This window comes from Suncus etruscus, chromosome 18 (assembly GCF_024139225.1).
Source record: "Suncus etruscus isolate mSunEtr1 chromosome 18, mSunEtr1.pri.cur, whole genome shotgun sequence".
NCBI classification, from domain to species: Eukaryota; Metazoa; Chordata; class Mammalia; order Eulipotyphla; family Soricidae; genus Suncus; species Suncus etruscus.
In genome coordinates, this window is record NC_064865.1 from 27,284,483 (window position 1) to 27,302,131 (window position 17,649).

Consider the following 17,649-nt stretch of genomic DNA (forward strand, 5'->3'; position numbering starts at 1 on the left):
CTCTGGTTCCAGGCTTTGTTCTCAGGGGTCACACCTGGAGGTATTAAGGGAACCAAATGATATTGGAATTACAAAGTCTATGCTTAGTCCACTGAGCTATGTCTCTAACCTTAATACAATGACTTTTACTGAGTGACAGGGCACCCCCAGGGACATGATCGCCACCATATGGTTCCTCCTCAACACATCTACAGGGTAGATGTCACCCCATGACACAGGTGAAGCAGGAAACACAGAAGTAAAACAACTGCCCCACATGCACCTGCAGAAAGGGTAGCACTGAGCACCACCCACACAGACTCCTCCTTTCCTCTGTCCCACCCAGTACTGAGACCCACAGGGACCCACAGTGAAAGACACTCCATGACCCTCAAGCAGATGAGTCTCAAGTACAGGATGCAATTATGCCTAGAGGAAGCTGACCTTCTAAAGAGGACCTGCTGGATTTGAATCACTAAGACATTAGCACCTTCCTGCTTTCTATGAAGCTCAGCCAAAAGGCCTCAGAAGCAATTATTTCACTTAAGCAGGTTAACCCTTTCCTGGCAACTCTGCTTTACACTTAAGCCTTAGAATCTTGGAGAAGGAGAGGTGTGAACTTTAGCCCAGCCCCGGTGGAAATTCTTCCCATACAGTTTATGACCAGAACTCACCACCCCCACTTCCACCCCTTTTCCACATGTTACTGCCAAGCCTCAGGCTGCCAGTATTATCCATCTCAGGAACCTGTCCCTTTCCTGAGAACAGAATTGTGTCCCCTCAGACTGGAGCTCCCTGAGGTCAGGACTATATCCCCTCAGATGGACTCTCTGAGGACAGGTCTGTGTCCCCTCACACTGGAGCCCCTTGAGGACAGGAGTGTGACCCTCAGGCTGGGTCTCCTTGAGGAAAGAGCTGTGTCCCCTCAGACTGGAGCTCCCTAAAGAACTTCCATCCACTCTACAAAAATATGAGGAGACTCCATTCCCTCTCTTCAGCCCCAGGGTTCAGACACTAAGGCTTCTCCATTTAGATCATCTAGGCCAGTGTTTTCTGGGTGAGAAAGGCTGTACCTACCTCCCGCCACTGCTTATTCTCCATGCCTTGAGTATACATGACACATACTGTGAGAGAGGAAAGAAATGGAGTTAATACCTCAGGCTGAGAGAAAGTACGGCCCCTGATAGGGAAGGTCCTGAAGGAACTGATGCCTCAGGTGACTTGGGTTTGAGGGAGGGGTCTAGTACAGATTGGCCTGGGAAGGGCCCCTTTTGAGTAAAACACTCCACAAAGTAAGGCAGGTAGACGAAGATCTGAATAAATGGGTGATGGAGGAGGGGAAAAAGTGGGACCGGGGAGATTATCCGACAGCCTGCTTAGAACGCCCATGAATTGTTGAATTATATCATCAGCCCAACCCAGGCTCGGAAGCAGTTTCAGGTTCAACACCAGCGACCCAGGTTTCCAAGACAACCTGACTCCTCCCAATCCACTAAGACCTCCAACTCCCATTTTCTGGACAGTACTGGGGCAACTGCTTGGAGGCCCCAACAGCAGGGCCTGGCCAGTCTCTCTTGTGTTTGTCATCAGTAAGGGCTGTGCAGCTGCTATGATGGACATTATCATCAGGGCAGGACTTACGTGGGTCAGACTTGGAAAACATGTCTTTGTCCAAGAGGTTCCTGAAAAAAGCAAAGAGAAGAGGGTTAGTGGGACCCAAAGAGAAGGCCTCCTTGAGGGCTATTACTGCTATTGTGAAGTGGCCCAGGGCCTGGCCTCAGGCAAAGTAGGATGAGGAGGCCAGTTCCTCAGCTCATTAACTGGGGGAGTTTAAGGAGGACCCACCTCAGATTTGCTCCCTAAAGAGTGTGTAGCTCCCGCCTCCCACCCCACCATCACCACAGATTCTGAAATCCCTGGTGCCCACTTCACTGTATCTCAAAAACAAGTCATATCTAGATGGTTCCATCCAAAGCCCCTCCACTCAGGGCTAGAACATCATCTCATGCCTCAAGTGTGGTTGATAAACTAGCTCCACTTCCAGGGAGTTGAGGGCTCTATATGCAGACCAGGCTCCCCGGTAGTCTGAGAAGGTACTTGAAGAACTGCAGCAAGGTGATGTCCACAGGCTTGGGGTCTCCACAGGGCTGAGTACCACCCACTCATCTCATGTACCACAGCTCTGACCTACTGACCCCGTTGTACAGGCACCTTGCTGAGTGTGTTACAAGTATGTGCTTCCAGCTTTCACACTGCCTTGCCAAAGTGGGCATGGGTTGGGCACTATCTCATCATATTTTGTGGAGCAGAGAGGGAGTTCAGATAACATCGTGCCCTGATGGGGCCCAGTGGGTAGGGCCTTGCACATCCACATCTGGACTGAATCCAGCTTTGATACCCACATCTCATATGGTCCCCCGAGCCTTCCAGGAATGATTTCTGAGCACAGAGCCAGACATAACCCCTGAGTGCCGCCAGTGTGACCCAAACCAAAAAAGTCTGTGGCCCAGTCAGCCCGCCACTCCTGATCCAGCTTGAGGTGAGAAGCAGAAACACAACAAGACAATAGAGCCCCAACACCATAGGCACACAGCCCCTCCCTCTGCCTCTGCCCACACCTGCCAGCCTCTCTAGTGGCACATCTGAGAGCCACCCCAGCCCAGCATGAGCCATCACTGATATGATCCTCAGAGGCTAATTAATGGAAGACCCCAACTTCCTCCCAGGTCCTTCACATGGTGCTGCTGAGCAGAGAACCCTTCTCCTGCAGGTGCTAGGGCAGAACAGGAACCATCTTCACACGTGGCAGCGTGACTGGGCTGGGAGAGAGCTGCAAGCTCCTCCAAAAGTACTAAGGTTCCTGGGTTCCTTCTATCAAGAACTTATTTCATAAAATTCGAGAACGTTCTGGCTGGAAGAAACCTCAGAGGTAAATTTTTGAAACTCTTCATAAAACAGGATTATGACACTGGGAAGGAGACAAAAAGCTTCTCCAAAGCTTCGGGCTCTCTGAAGTTTGCATTGGGGCTTCAAATCCACTCATGTCTAGTGAGTGAGAGAGAACCCCCAGATTTCAGTTCAGAGCAGGGTCATATCCTATGAGCTCCTGGGATATTCCAAAGGGTCACAGGTAAAAATTGTATCAATGGGAGACGGGCACAGCAAGACTAGAGAGCCAACTGGAAAAACAGCAGGTGGGGAGGCAGCAGCACTACAGACAGACAGACAGACAGACAGACAGACAGACAGACAGACAGACAGACAGACTGCCCTATTTTCACAGAGGAGCTCACTGGGCTTCTGACCAATGCCTTCAACAGTGTCTTGTGCCAAGCCCTCCCCAGACGAACTTCCTCTCCTGACAAAAGCCTCTATCTCTAGACCCTCTATGGAGGCTTTGCCCTGTGAATAACAGCCTCTTACTTCCTGGGACTCATTCCTACCCCTACCTGTGAAGAGATGTATAGGAGCACACTTCCATATATTCCTACACATATACTCAACACACAGTCACACTGTCACACACAATACTCAGTCACATATAATCATACACTCACACATATTCACATGCAATTCCCGGTGGCCATGGTTCAAACACCACATGTGTGAACCTGGGGTCGTCAGGTCTCAGTTTCCCCCCTCTACAGAATGAATGAGGCTCTGACAGATTCCTCATCCCCTGCCATTCCCAAGCACAACAATGGTCAGTGGCTTGATGTAGACATATACCCAGCAAGAAGTGGAGGGGTAAGGAACCAAGGTGGGTACTGCAAAGCAGGAGAGACCAGCCCTTCCATGCTTTCTCTCCACTTTCTGTCTTTGGAGAGCTCAAAAGAAAAAAAATTTTCCAACAAGCAAAATGTGTTTTTTTTTTCCTAAAGAAAGCATAAAACCCTTCCGCCAGCTGTGTGCATGGTAGCCTGCTGTGTGGCTTCTTTTGTTCCTTGAATCAAGGCCAAGTGAAGCCCTTTCCAGCAAACCTCCAAGGAGTCATTGCCAACTCAGAGACAGCCAATGGCCATATGAGGTATGAGGTCAGAAGTCTCCAAGTGAAGTGAGAAAGTACTAGAAAGGCTGAAAGGAGAGCTGCAGGCAAGTGCTAAAGAATAGTTGACATAGTCCTGTCCTCAGGGAGCCCCAGCCTAAGGGGACACAGCCCTATCTTCAAAGAGCTCCAGTGTGAAGGGACACAGTCCTGTCCTCAAGGATCCCCAGTGTGAGAGGAGACAAACTGCTCTTGAATTGAATTGCAGGGAACTACCATCCCACCGACCTGGTTGTCTCTTACTAAAGCCCCTCAGTTGCCTGGAGTTGCTGAGCAAGGACTTAACTCCAGCAGAGAAGAAACTACCTCTTAACTCAGCTCTCCCCAGAGTCACACCCAAAAGTTCTCAGGAGTCTACATGGTGTCAGGGGTCAACCATAGGGCCTCTGCCTACCAGGTCAGTGCTCTATCACTTGAGCCATCTCCCAGGCCCCAAACTAGATTCTTTAATGAAAGTCCTTGGACCTCCTCAAAATGATGAAATAGGGTTTGTTGCTACAGCTGAATAGACTGGGGAGAGGGCACACTAAGGTGTGCTCTGGGGTTACTCCTCGAAGTCTCAGGGGCCCATATGGGCTGTTAGGAATTGAATCCAGGTGTACTGCATGCAAGACAAGTGCTCTGTCTACTGTACTATTTCTCTGATTCCCGAATGCATTATTTTTGGAGCTTTCCTCAGTTTTCCAAAGAGGGTGGGGAGGGGCTAAAAGGGCATCTTAATAAACAGATGGTCTGAGGCTAGAGAATAGTAGGACATTTGCCTACCCCATATGGTCCCCCCAACCTGCCAGGAATGATTTCTGAGTACAGAGCCAGGAGTAACCCCTGAGCACTTCTGGGTGAGGCCTCAAAATAAACAAATGAAGAGAACAATGTTTTATTTCCTCAACAATCTGCCCCAAGAATGGTTCCACCTCTGGTAAAAGGTGAGAGCTTCAGGGACATCAGTTTTGGGTTTCATGCTGGATCAAAAAGCCAGTGCCACCACTCACTAGCTATGTGACCTCACAGAGCATCTCAAAGCCTCCGTACTGTACAGTGAGGGCAAAGCCAATTCCTCACTCTTTGGGCTTTCTGATAATTAATTGAGCCTATATTATTCAGCCCAGAGCAGAGTGTATCTGGCCACTAGCAGGCTGGAGTTCCATGCCCTGCCATGTACTTCACTAATGGCCTGTGAAGAATGAGGGGTTTTCAGTGAGCCCTGTATCTCCATCCTGGTTCAACCAATCACTTAGGCTTTGCACTTTGAGGACAGGTGAGCCAACAGCAGGGAGACCCAGAAATCCCTAGGGGACTCACTGGGACCCTCAAGGAATGGGGAGGAACTGATAGCCACAGGTCTTTTCTCTATGGATCAGCTTGGCACCCCAACATCTGGCCAGCTCCAACCCTACCTCCCAGGCAAGGCTAAGAGGTTGGGGAAGAGATAACGTAAGTCTTGGATATGGTTACTACCAGATTCACCCTCTTATCAGTGGTAAAGGAAGATACTGCCCTGTTCTATAGGCAGGGCAGCTGTAGCCAGAAGACATCTTCAGGGCCATCCAGGTGGCCAGTGGGCACATTGAGAAAGAGTTCTGATGCCCAAGCCTCATCTAGTGATTTCTGAGTATAGAGCCAGGAGTAACCCCTGAGCATTTCTGAATGAGGCCCCCAAATAAACTAACCAATTTTACAAATTCAAGGTTCCAAAGCTCCAATCTGTCCAGTAGTGCTCCCACTCACTTCAGTGCTCCTCCAATTCTAAACCCCCTTTCCCCCTCTCCCAACCTCAGCAGGGCTGTTCCTAAAGGAACAACTGAAGAGAAGCACTGTAGGGCCTCCCACACCCTCCTCCACTGCTCCCATCGTGGCAGGCAGAAGTAATCTGAGGAAACAAGAACTGACTGGGAGGAACAGCCCCTGGCACATACCCATCTCCCCTTTCAGAGGCCTGTCCATGCCCACCCGTGTGCACCGAGCCTGCACTGTCTCCCTGCCAAGCCATCCCATTGAGGTCTAGAAAACAATTTTTACATGGTTGAAAGAGCACTCCTTTCTGAAGCTGTTTGAATTTTTATTATAATTAATTACTGTAATGAGTGTCCCTCCCCTGATGTTGGTCAGGGGAAGATCACAGGAACTCTAGCCCCTGATGCATTTGAGCTGGGATCTCCATGTGGCTGCATGTTGAGCGTGGGAGCCCAGTCAAGCTACTGAACCTCAATCTCTTCGTCTGGGAAGGGGTCCCAGACCAGCAGCATGGGATGCTGTAATAATGGCCAGAACTGAACTGCAGAAGTGAGCTCCAGCCATCTCTTCCCTAGGCCTCCTCCTGTACCATCCATCAGATCCTTAAGATTTTATTTGAAAAACTTATCCCAGATCTGTCCCTTCTTCCCACAGGTTGCCATCAACAATGTCTCTAGTTCCTGCCTAGTCTCCTGTGCTTTAATTCCTGCCCTTTCCCTTTCCCCAGCTCCCCTCTTACCCCACTCAATCACCACTCCCAGACTATGCTCTTCATAGCAAGCAGAGAAATAGTTTTTGAAGGTCAGTCAGATCCCATTAGTCCTAACTAACCCCCTCACCTCCGCAGTGGCCGCTGGAAAAAGAAGTCAAACTCTTAGCAAGGGCCATAAGGCCATGAGGTCTGCTCGCCTTTCCTTGATAACCTGGTCTTTTTCCACTTGCTGCTCTTTCTTGCTACTCCTCCCTGCAATTTTGCAAACATTTTGGCATCTTTGGTCTCTCCAGTTCGGTCCTCTGCATGTGCTCATGTGTCTATCCGGTTCACCTTTCTGCTGATTGTTTCATCCTGGGGCTCTCAGCTCCAACTTGCCTTCCCATCCAGTCTACAGCATCCCCTATAGCCTCAGACTTAGATGCAAATGCATATTCCCTCAGACATTATTTAGCAAAGAGAAAATGCAAGCATTTGTTTATATCTTCTCCCTGCCCACCTCTGCCATAGTGATTTCTATGAGAGTTTATTTATCCTATTTGCCAGTTAGAAAGAATAGAAAAGACTCTCAATGGCAAATAAGATCAGTTACAATGACCAAATTAATAAGTTCAGTGGTTGGTATCTATTATCATGAAACAGATTCCAATTTATATAGAACCTCCTATATACAATTGCTTTTTTTCTTGGTAACAATCCTATAGGATATGGCCAGAAATGTTACCCCCACCCCTATTTTACTGATGAAGAGACTGAGAACTTAAATGACTTGGCCCATGTTTCAGAGATGAGAGCCAGGACCTGCATTCACTCCACCTCACCCAGGATTGTTCTAGCTCCCATAGGGATAATAGGTAACAGGCAAAGCTACACTTTGTACTGTTTTGAAATCATAGGAAGTCTTTCAGAAAATCGGCAGAAAGAGAGGCAACAAGGACATAGCCATGCTCCACTGGGAAAAATCAACCCCCAGGCACCTGTTAGCTCCCTGCTAATGCAGTGCAGTCTCAGGAGTCAGCCCTTAGAAGGCCAAATTCCAAGGAGCTCAGGAAATCCCTGAGTCATTGGGAAATTCGATCTGGAAGCAGTATTCCATTCTCATTCACCTGAACTCAGGTATGGAATGGGGAGACCCCTGGGGTTGGAGGAAAGTCATCCCTAAACTCACACTGTGGGTGGTGCCTGGAGCTGAGGCCTTTGGCAGGTACAAAGAGCTACAGGAGAGCATGAGGTGGGGCCCTTAGGGTCATATACAAAGGACACTCTGAAGATCTACTACCTTTCCCTCCCATGTGAGAATCCAGCAAGAATCCGACCATGGGGTGCTTGGGGGGGCAGGTGGCTGATCTCAGACCTCCATCCTCAAGGATGAAAATACACATCTGTGTTGTTTCAGCCTGTCAGTTTGGCATTGACCATGGGAGTCTGAACTGGCTCATATACTGATACATGAGTCTAGGACTGGACATGAGACCCACCATCAGGTCTTGCTTGAACTAAAAGAGGAAGTCCACGAAGTGATTTGGGGATGGGTTATATATCCAGATAAAAAGAATGTTTCTGGGCCTGGAGAGATAGCACAGCGGCGTTTGCCTTGCAAGCAGCCGATCCAGGACCAAAGGTGGTTGGTTCGAATCCCGGTGTCCCATATGGTCCCCCGTGCCTGCCAGGAGCTATTTCTGAGCAGACAGCCAGGAGTAACCCCTGAGCAATGCAGGGTGTGGCCCAAAAAACAAAAACAAAAACAAACAAAAAAAAAGAATGTTTCTGGGACTGAGTGAAAGTACAGTATGTAGGGTGTTTGCCTTGCACATAGCCAACTCCGGTTTCATCCCTGACATCCCATATGACATCCCCAAGCACTACCAGAAGTAATACCTGAGAACTGGGCCAGTAGTAAGTAACCTCTGAGCAATGCCAAGTGTGGTCCCCCCCCACCAAAAAAAAGACCCTTTCTTCTATTTTTTTTTAAAGTTTTGGAGGGCTTTTTGGTTTATTTGTTTTGGGGCCACATCTAGAGGTGCTCAGGATTTACTCCTGAGCTAAGAAATCGTTCCTTGTAGGCTCAGGGAACCATATAGGGTACCAGGGATTGAACTCAAGTAGGCAATATGCAAACATCCTACCAACTGTGCTACTAAATAGAACTTTTCAAAGGTAGACATAGCTGCAAGCAGGGGTTTGAGTTCTTTCCCTATACTGCAAGCCTCCACTGTATCACTGTCAGATCCATATCTCAGAGGCTCATGAACAGTTACAGATTGCTCTGGAGCCCCTCAGCACCTTGAAACCTGAACAGCACCTCATTGCAGGTCCAAGCATTGAAGCATCCAGTCCTATTGGATGCTTATCTCTAAGAGGGGCTTCTGAGTCCCTTGAGAACTGACAGGGAATCAGGGCTGGAGTTATAGCAGAGTAGTAGGGCATTTGCCTTGAATCCTGTCAACCAGGATGAACCTGGGTTGACCCCAGCATCCCAGATAGTACCAAAGCCTGCCAGGAATGATTTCTGAGCACAGAGTCAGGAGTAATCCTGAGTGCTACTGGGTGTGCTTCCCCCTAAAAAACTGCTAGGGAATCACCTCCTATGCCCACCACATAAACACACACAAACACAAAGAATTTTTCATATTTCCTGTCTTTGGATATAGTTGTAATGCATGGAACAAAGGCAGCCATTTTGTAACAATGATATCTATTATTTGCATAAGGGCAGAGTATGAAGATAGATGAATCCTTGGTAGCAGAGTGAGCTGATAACCAGTACTGAGATAAACTATCTCCAAACTTATTATTAACTGAGAAAAAGAAATATATTTTTGGTTCTAGCTACTATCATAATTTCTGTTATTTATAGTCGGGGCATTCTTAAGTGAACTTCGGAATTTTTTGAATTCCAAAGCTTTTCATCCCTGCCACCTTTCTATCCTGTTTTCTCAATGCTAGATCATCTCCACTAATGGCCTGGATATGAATAGAAGGAAGGGAGAAAAAAAGATATGGGATCCATATAGCCCCCAGGACACCACCAGGAGTGAATCCTGAATACAGTGCCCAGAGTGATCCCTGAGATAGTTGGGTGTGAGGAAGAAAGAAAGAGAGAAAAAGAAAGGAAGGAAGAAAGGAAGAAAAGAAGGGAGAAAGAAAGAAACGAAGGGAGAAAGAGAAAGAGAGAATAAAAGGAAAAAAGAGAAACTGGGGCCAGAATAATAGTACAATAGGAAAAAAGGAAGAAGGAAGGGAAAGGGAGAAAGGAAGAAAGAAAATAAAAGAAATAAAGGAAGAAGGAGGGAAGAGATGGAGGGAGGAAGGGAGGGAGAAAGAAGGAAAGAGGGGAGAAAGTAAGGAAAGAAAAGGAAGGAAGGAAGAAGAAAGGGAGGAAGGGAGGGAGAGAGAAAGGAAAGAGGGAGTCAGGGAAGGAGAAAAGGAGGCAGAGGTGGAGGGGGGAGGGTGGGAGAAGGGACAGAGGGACAGAGGGAAAAAAGAAGTGAAGGAGAAATAGAAAAGGCAGGAAATAAAGATAGTATAAAAAAGAAAAGGCAGGAAAGAGGAGAGATGGAGGGAGGAAATGAGGATGGAAGGGAGGAGGAGGGAAGGAAATAAGGGAGGGTACAAGGAAGGAGGGAGGTAGAAAAGAAGAAGGGAGGGAGGGAAGAAGGGAGAAAGGGTGCTGAGAGATCGCACAGAGGGTAGAGCCCTTGCCAAGAATATAGCCAACCAGGGCTCAATCTCCAGCACCCCATATAGTCTCCCAAGCACCGTGATCCCTGTGTGTAGAATCAGGAGTAAACCCTGAGCATTACTAGGTGTGTATGGGGGAGGGGGCCTAGCCAGGGGCCAGAGAAAGAATGTAGGGATAAGGAACTGCTTTGCATGTAATTGGTCCTTTTTCTATCCTGGGCACCACATAGTTCTAGTGCACACAAAGCTGGGAACAGACCCTAAACACAGGCAGAAATGGCCCCAAACCCCTAACCAAATAGAAATCCATTGTGGTAGGGGTAGAGAAAGTGGGGGAAATCAAAGGTGTTTCTGGGGTGTAGTGGCACCTGTCGTGAGGAGTGGGGGCTGGAATATCACAGGCTTGGGCGATACTCCTGTGGCTCTTAATCTGTGTGGTGGCAGAATAGGGGAGAGAACAGTGCGGCCAGGTTGGAACAGACTGGGTGAGGAAACAGTGCCACTAGGCTGGGACAAGTTGTGGAGGTCGCCTTGGGAACTATGGGCTACCCCCAACCACCAGAAAGATGGGCCTTGAAATGACAGCAGTGGAGAACTACCTCATTACTGAAAGGAACCTGGCCAGACCAGGTTTCTACTGGCCGTCATCACTGCATCACCTCACTCTCAGCCCAGAGGTCCCTGAACAAAGATGCTGAAACAGGGCTCTGACTGATAGAAACAGGGAGACAGGAGGTGGGTGTCTTATTTGTTTGACCAGCGTTTGGGTGTGGGGTCACTCTTTTTTTTTTTTTTCACCCGACCCCGGGGTCACTCTTGATATTGTTCAGGAATTATTCTTTGCTCTGTGATCAGGGGTCAGTCTTAGTGATACTCTGGAAACCATACCTGGTGCTGGGGATCAAACAAGCATCATACCCCTCAACTATCTCTTTGGCCCTGGGTATCATTTTAGATCAGTGTTTCTCAACCTTTTTCTAAATATGGCCTCTTGATCACCTTGTTTCTTTCCTGGGACAATTCTGTTCTACTCCTTGGCCCCCTGGTGTCATGAACTGGGTTCCATTTACATGATTTCCAGTTGAGAAAGATTGTTTTAAAATGACAATCGAAAATTAATATAGTGGGAGTGAAATTACCATTTAAGTAAATTACGAACATAAGGTTAGAGTTGTGGCACAGAGGTAAAGCACATGGCTTGACCTGTGTTAGGATGTTAGGACCTGGATTCAATCCCCAAACTCTGACAGTCGAACAGAGGCAACTGCATCTGGTTTGGCCTAAAACCAATATAAAGTGCCCTCTAGAGTAAGCGCTGCATGAAACCTGCTTCTGTCATTTCCTGGTCACTCTAAATGAGCCCCTCAGCATCCCCTGGTGGAAAGCACTTCTTTTGTCCTAACTTGGCTTTGTCAGCCACCACCGATGCCCTGACCCCTCCCTGTACCTCCCCAGGCCTGCCTGAGGAAAATGTTCCAAGCACTGTTCACACCTCTTCTGAGAACGCCCGGGCACATTTCCTGAGCTAAGTCTGCCTCTTAGGCCCCAGGGCTACAAAATGCCAACCTGAGCAGACAGCAGAAAACATCTCAGGGGCAAAGGCAGCAGCTGCCTACCAGCCTCATGCCAACTGGCAAGAAGAGGGCAGCTGCTTGCAAGATTCCAGCAGGGCCAAGAACTGCCGCCTGTGGACTCTGCCCTCCTCTTCCTCCCTTGCGTGCCTCTTGGACTCACCAAGTGGAATGGTGCTTTGCTTTTTCCAGCAGGACTGGGCAGATGTGAAAAGGCTGCCTGTTACATAAAAAAGCAAATCACGAACAGGGAAGATAATATGGGGTAAAGGCACTTGCCTTGCATGTGAGCATCACAAAGTGGTACCAAGTACTGCAGGGTGTGGCCCAAACTGCCTAATCATTTTTTCTTGTACTTTCTCCTTTTTTGGGGCGGGGGTTGGTTATCACACCAGGTGCCACAGCCCTGGTCCCACACCAGTTGTCATGGCCCTGGCAGTGCTGAGAGCTTTCTAAACTGGCTCTGAGCTCAGGGCTGGGGGACCATATGTGGGGTGCTAGGGATAGAATTTGGTCAGCTGCATGCTAGGCAAACACCCTACCAACTGTACTATTACTCCAGCCCTTCTCTCTCTTTTTTAAATCACACTCAAGGTAAGTAAGCTCAAGGATTACTTTTGGTTCTGCGCTCAAGGATCACTCCTGGAGACCTTGGGCAACTATATCGTTGCTGGGGTTTGAACCCAGGTCAGCCATGTCAAGGCAAGCACCCAACTCACCATCCTATCACTCTGCTCCGAGTCCCATTATGTTTTAATGTGCTGGGGGATTAAACCCCAGGCCTCACACCCGTATATCCCATGTACTCGTCCAGATTCCTGCATCCTCACCTGAAAAGCTAAAAAATAGTGTCATGAGAAATGTAATTGGGTTAGCAGGGAGGCTATCAGTTAGTTAGTCTCCCTGGAAAGTTCTGGAACCAACCATCCAAGGAAGAAGAAATTTTGGGTTCATATGTTAAACAATGTCTGCTGGTCTCTGGTTCAATAAATTGAAATTACCTACCCTACTCACTCTCAAAGCAATGCTTAGACCCTCTGAACACAGACAATGCTATGTCCATTACAATTCAATAATGCTGAGAGATGAAGGGACGGAATAGGAATGTGCTGAAGAAAGATATTCTGTGCCATTTTCCTTCCTCCTCAAGTCTCTCCTCTCTTTTCTTCCCCTTCTTTCTCTTTTAGAACCTGAATGAGGCAGAGAGACAGATTTTTATTTTTTGGTTTTTAGATCACACCTGGCTCAGGGGTTACTCCTGACTCTGCACCCAGAAATCACTCCTTGCAGGTTCGGGGAACCATTTGGATGCCAGGATTTGAACCTGAGTCCGTCTTGTATTGGTTGTGTATTATGGCTCTGGCAGAGAGACAGATTTTTAAGCATAAGTCACCCGGATTCTTTCCTTGCCTCCCTTTTGCTCAAGGTGACCTCTCCTTTCTCACCCCTTCCACAATCAACATCTCTGCCCAATGATGTCCTGAAGATTGGTCAGACCCACTTAGACTGTCAGATCACATCTCCTGAAGGAAATGAACACTAAGACTGTCCCCAAAACCAAGTCCCCCAAGATCTCAGATAAAACTCTAGTAACTCCAGAGCAATAAGTTTGAGCCCCTTGGACACCTCCACTTCTGGAGAGCAAACAGGAGGGCAAGAGCAGCACTGAACCCCAGTGATGGCCTCAGCTGCTTGGTGCACCTGCATAGCCTGTCCAGCCAAACAGTGTGCTAGGTGCTCGGTTCAGCACATTAACTACTCCCACCCTGTCTGCCCAGTTCTTGCTCTGTGCCACTTTTCCCAGCCTCAGTTATGTGGTGAGTAAAGTTTCTGGAAGAATCCATGTTTATTTTGTACATGACAAATGGGAGGGGGGGAAACTAAGGCTAAAATTTACCCCAAGTGATAGACCAGAAAATCCATTTAAAAGTGTTCAGGCTCAGGGGTTGGAGAAATAGTACAAGTAGGGCATTTATCTTGCATGAGGCCAACATAGGTTCAATTCCCAATATTCCACCCATATCGTACCCTGAGCACTACCTGGAGTAATCCCTGAGTGCAGAGCCAGAAGTGACACATGATCATCACAGGGTGTGACCCAAGATAAAGGGCCTGACTAGAGAGGTAGTACAGGGGTTAAGACTTGCTCTGAACAGCCAATCTAGGATGAATAGTGGTTCGAATCCCAGCATCCCATATGATCCCTGAGCCTGCCAGGGGCAACTCTCAGTACAGAGCTAGGAGTAACCCCTGAGCATCACTGGGTATGACCCAAAAACAAAACAAAACAAAACAAAAAATCTAAAGCCTCTTGCTTTGGTGGCCAGAGAGATAGTACAGCAAGTAGGGTACTTTCCTTGCACATAACCTACCTGGGTTCGATTTCTGGCATTCCATGTGGTTCCCTGAGCATCATCAGGAGTGACCCCTGAGCACAGAGCCAGGAGTAAGCCTGGAGCATAGCCAGATGTGGAGCTCTACCCCAAAAGACTTTTGCCTTGCATTTGGCCTACCTCAGCTCAATCCCTAGGACCACAAATGGTCCCCTGAGCATAGCAAGGAGAAACAAGAGTAGCCCCGCTTCCCCTCCACACACACCCACAAATCCCAAAGTGCCTATGAGGGCTGGAGGGACAGCTCTGCAGGCTGGAGCACACACTTTGCATGCAGGAGACTAAGGTTCAATCTCTGGCACTCAGAGCACCCCAAGTTCCAGCAGAAGCAACCCCCAAGAACAAAGCTGGGAGCAGTCCCTGAGTACTGCTGGGTGAGGGTCCAAAAAAACTTGTCTCCAGGGAACTTGGGTAATAGCCCAAAGGATGGAGAACATGCCTTGCATGTTTGAAGCCCTGAGTTTGGTCCTCTGTACCACATGCTCCCCAACCCTCCCAGGTGTAGCAATAGTGGTGCCACAAAATCTATGAACCCAGTCAGGTGTGCTGGACACAGCAGCAGAAGAAATAGGCTCTGGGTCCTGAGTTCTCCCCCAAGGCACGCATATTTTTATATCATTAAAAAAATGACAGGGCCGGGACCGGAGAGATAGCACAGCGGTGTTTGCCTTGCAAGCAGCCGATCCAGGACCTAAGGTGGTTGGTTCGAATCCCGGCATCCCACATGGTCCCCTGTGCCTGCCAGGAGCTATTTCTGAGCAGATAGCCAGGAGTAACCCCTAAGCACCGCTGGGTGTGGCCCAAAAACCAAAAAAAAAAAAAGACAGGGCCAGGCCAGAGCAATAGTACAGCAGGTTGGCTTTGCACACAGCCGAACCAGGTTTGGTCCCTGGTATCCCATATGGTCCCCTGAGCACCTCCAGGAGTGATTCCTGAGTGCAGAGCCAGGAGTAACCATTGAGCACTGCCAGGTGTGACCCCAAAACCAATACATAAATAAAGCCACACAACCATTTGTCCTCTTCTCCCTCATCTCCTCTCACAGAGAAGGGAATTTGCAGGTATGAGTTGGGGTGAGGAGCCCCATCCCACCCTGGGAGGCTCCTAGTGGCTTTGGGAGAAAAGGAATGGTGTCTGGACACCCGAGCCATTTGAAGAGCTGACAGCAGGGACATGGCTCCAAGGAGAGCATGCTTGAAGACCCAATGTCAACCCCAGTTCCACAGTGGCCCCTTAACACTGCATATAACACTCCACCAAGAAAGAATTTTAAGGGACTGGAGAGATAGCACAGTGATAGGGCGTTTGCCTTGCAAACAGCCGACCCAGGACCAAAGGTTCGAATCCTAGCGTCCCATATGATCCCCATGCCTGATGCCTGTCAGGAGCGATTTCTGAACAGAGAGCCAGGAGTAACCCCTGGGCATCGCCGGCTGTGGACCAAAAACCAAACACCAAAAAAAAAAAAAAAAAAAAGAATTTTAAAATAATTTAAAATAGGGGGAGAGGGAAGGAGAGATAATACAGGGGTTAAGGTGTTTGCCCCCAAAGTACCCGACCCTGGTTTGATCCCCAATGCCACATAGGTTTTTCTGAGCCCCACCAGAAGTGGAGCACTGCTGGGTGTGACCCAAAAACAAACAGACCAAAATGAAGGGCCAGGTGGACCAAGTCCTCAACAGGTGAGGGACCTCACATTCCAGGTTGGACACTGGGGCAGATGTCATGGCCAGTGTGAAGGCAGGCCTGAGGCCAAGCTTCCCAGACTGCCGGGACTGAGGAGAAGAGTGACACACAGAGCTGGGGAAAGGGCCCTGCGGAGTGTCAGCAGAGGGTGGGCAGGAGCCATTGGGAGACAGCGGAGACAGCGCTGACACCAGGAGACTGAAGGCTGCCAGGGAGCTGCAGGCAGGAGCAGAGATGAGCATGCCACCCGCAAGAGAAGGGGGGCCGGTGTGGCAGCTGCTGATGGCTGAGAGGCAAGGAGGGAGCTAATGGGAATCTCCCAGCAGAGGATGCGCTAGAGTGTGTGCCGCTCTGAGTATCAGCCAGGGCAAATTCTGGGTCATTACAGCCCCCCTCCCCAGCCCTAACCCCCACTGACCCTTCACTCTCTCTCCCAAGGCTCCCTCCTGCACTCCAGCCCAGCCCCTCTGGCTCTACTCACATCTCCCTCAATGCCACAACTTCAAAGAACACAGAGTTGGGGGGCCAGGAAGTGGGGTGAGGGTCTGCACGACTGAAGAGCATAAGGAAGAACAAGGCCACAGCCAGGACTCTCGACACGATCCTGGTCTCTGCTTGGCAGTGGGAACCTACAGGTGCATCTCCTGACCCCACCAACACCACAGGCCATCCCCAGGATGACGCACTCGGATCCCCCTTCTCCAACTGTACCCCTTACTCCTGGGGTATTCTTCTCAGGGGCAGATACTGAAGAAGACCTCCCTCCTTCCATCAAGAAGGGACTCTCACACCCCCAAAGTCTGGGTAACATGACGGAGAATTTGGGGGTGGAAGCCAAAAAAACCACCTTCCAACTCTCAAATTCTGTAGTGTTTTATTTTTGTCTTTTGTCTTAAGATTTGGAACCCAAGTTACTGGATTTTTTTTTTAATGGAACCCCTCGAAGTTGCCGTTACCCCCAGCTCCATGTGCTGGAATGGTTTTGGGGAGGGGGAAAGGCTTTCCAATGTTGGGTGGGGGAGGAAAGGTGGGGGGGGGGCAAAAGCGGGGCGAGAGAGAAAGACGGGAGGGCGCGGGAGCGAGAAGGGATGGGATAACGACTCCTCATTTTGGGGAGAGGGAAGCAGCCCGGGGGGGACCCGACAGCGCCTCTCTCGGCCCCCACTTCCCTCCCGGGCTCGCGGACCCCCATTCCTGCGTCTTCATACCCCCAGGAAGCAACAGCCTGGAGCGTAAACTTTGCGGGATGCGACCCCACGCCCGGCTTCCACGGCGGCGGCTGGGCCGGGGGCCGGCCTCGCGGGCGAGAGGAGGGGGCGGCATCTTGGGGCTCGGGGGCAGCAGGGCGGCGGGAGAGGGTCCAGGGGCGCGGTCGGGCGGCTCACCTGCAGGAGACGGTGATCTCCACCTTGGTGGCCGGGATGCTGCCCGCCAAGGAGTCGAACTCGCTCAGCGACGCCATGTCCTCGGGCTGCTCCATCGCCCACCGCCCCAAGTCGGCCCGCGCCCACTGCCTGGCAGCCCCGGGCGCTCGCTCGCCCCCAACTCCGAGCCGGGCTGGCGAGGCAGGAGCGCGAGCGAGCGGAGGGGGCGTGGGAAGTGCGAGGGGGGGCGGAGAGAGGAGAGGAGAGGAGAGACGAGGAAAGGAGATGAGAGGAGAGGAAAGGAGAGGAGAGCAGAGGAGGGGAGAGCAGAGCGGGGCGCCGGGGACCCTGCGCAGAGCGGGGACCCGGGCCGCGCGGAGGGAGAGCCGGGCGCGGGAGAGGCGTTTGCAGCCGCGCGCAGGGCAGGTGCCGGCGAGGCCGCGGGGCGCGAGGGTCGGTCCGGGCGCCGGGGGTGGCCGGCGCG

The 17,649-nt window shown here is 50.1% G+C and overlaps 1 protein-coding gene across 1 annotated transcript in view; it reads right to left on the reverse strand.

Annotated features, from left to right (window-relative positions):
- Window positions 1-17,294, reverse strand: part of CPNE5 (copine 5) — a 105,270-nt gene extending 87,976 nt beyond the window's left edge. Inside the window, exons 1-3 of the mRNA XM_049765346.1 lie at window positions 17,187-17,294; window positions 1,621-1,661; window positions 1,057-1,103 (exon numbers count right to left, since the gene is read on the reverse strand). Coding sequence (XP_049621303.1) covers window positions 1,057-1,103; window positions 1,621-1,661; window positions 17,187-17,281 — 183 coding nt within the window. The 5' untranslated portion in view covers window positions 17,282-17,294. The remainder of the gene's footprint in view (window positions 1-1,056; window positions 1,104-1,620; window positions 1,662-17,186) is intronic.
- Between the last annotated feature and the right edge of the window lie 355 nt (window positions 17,295-17,649).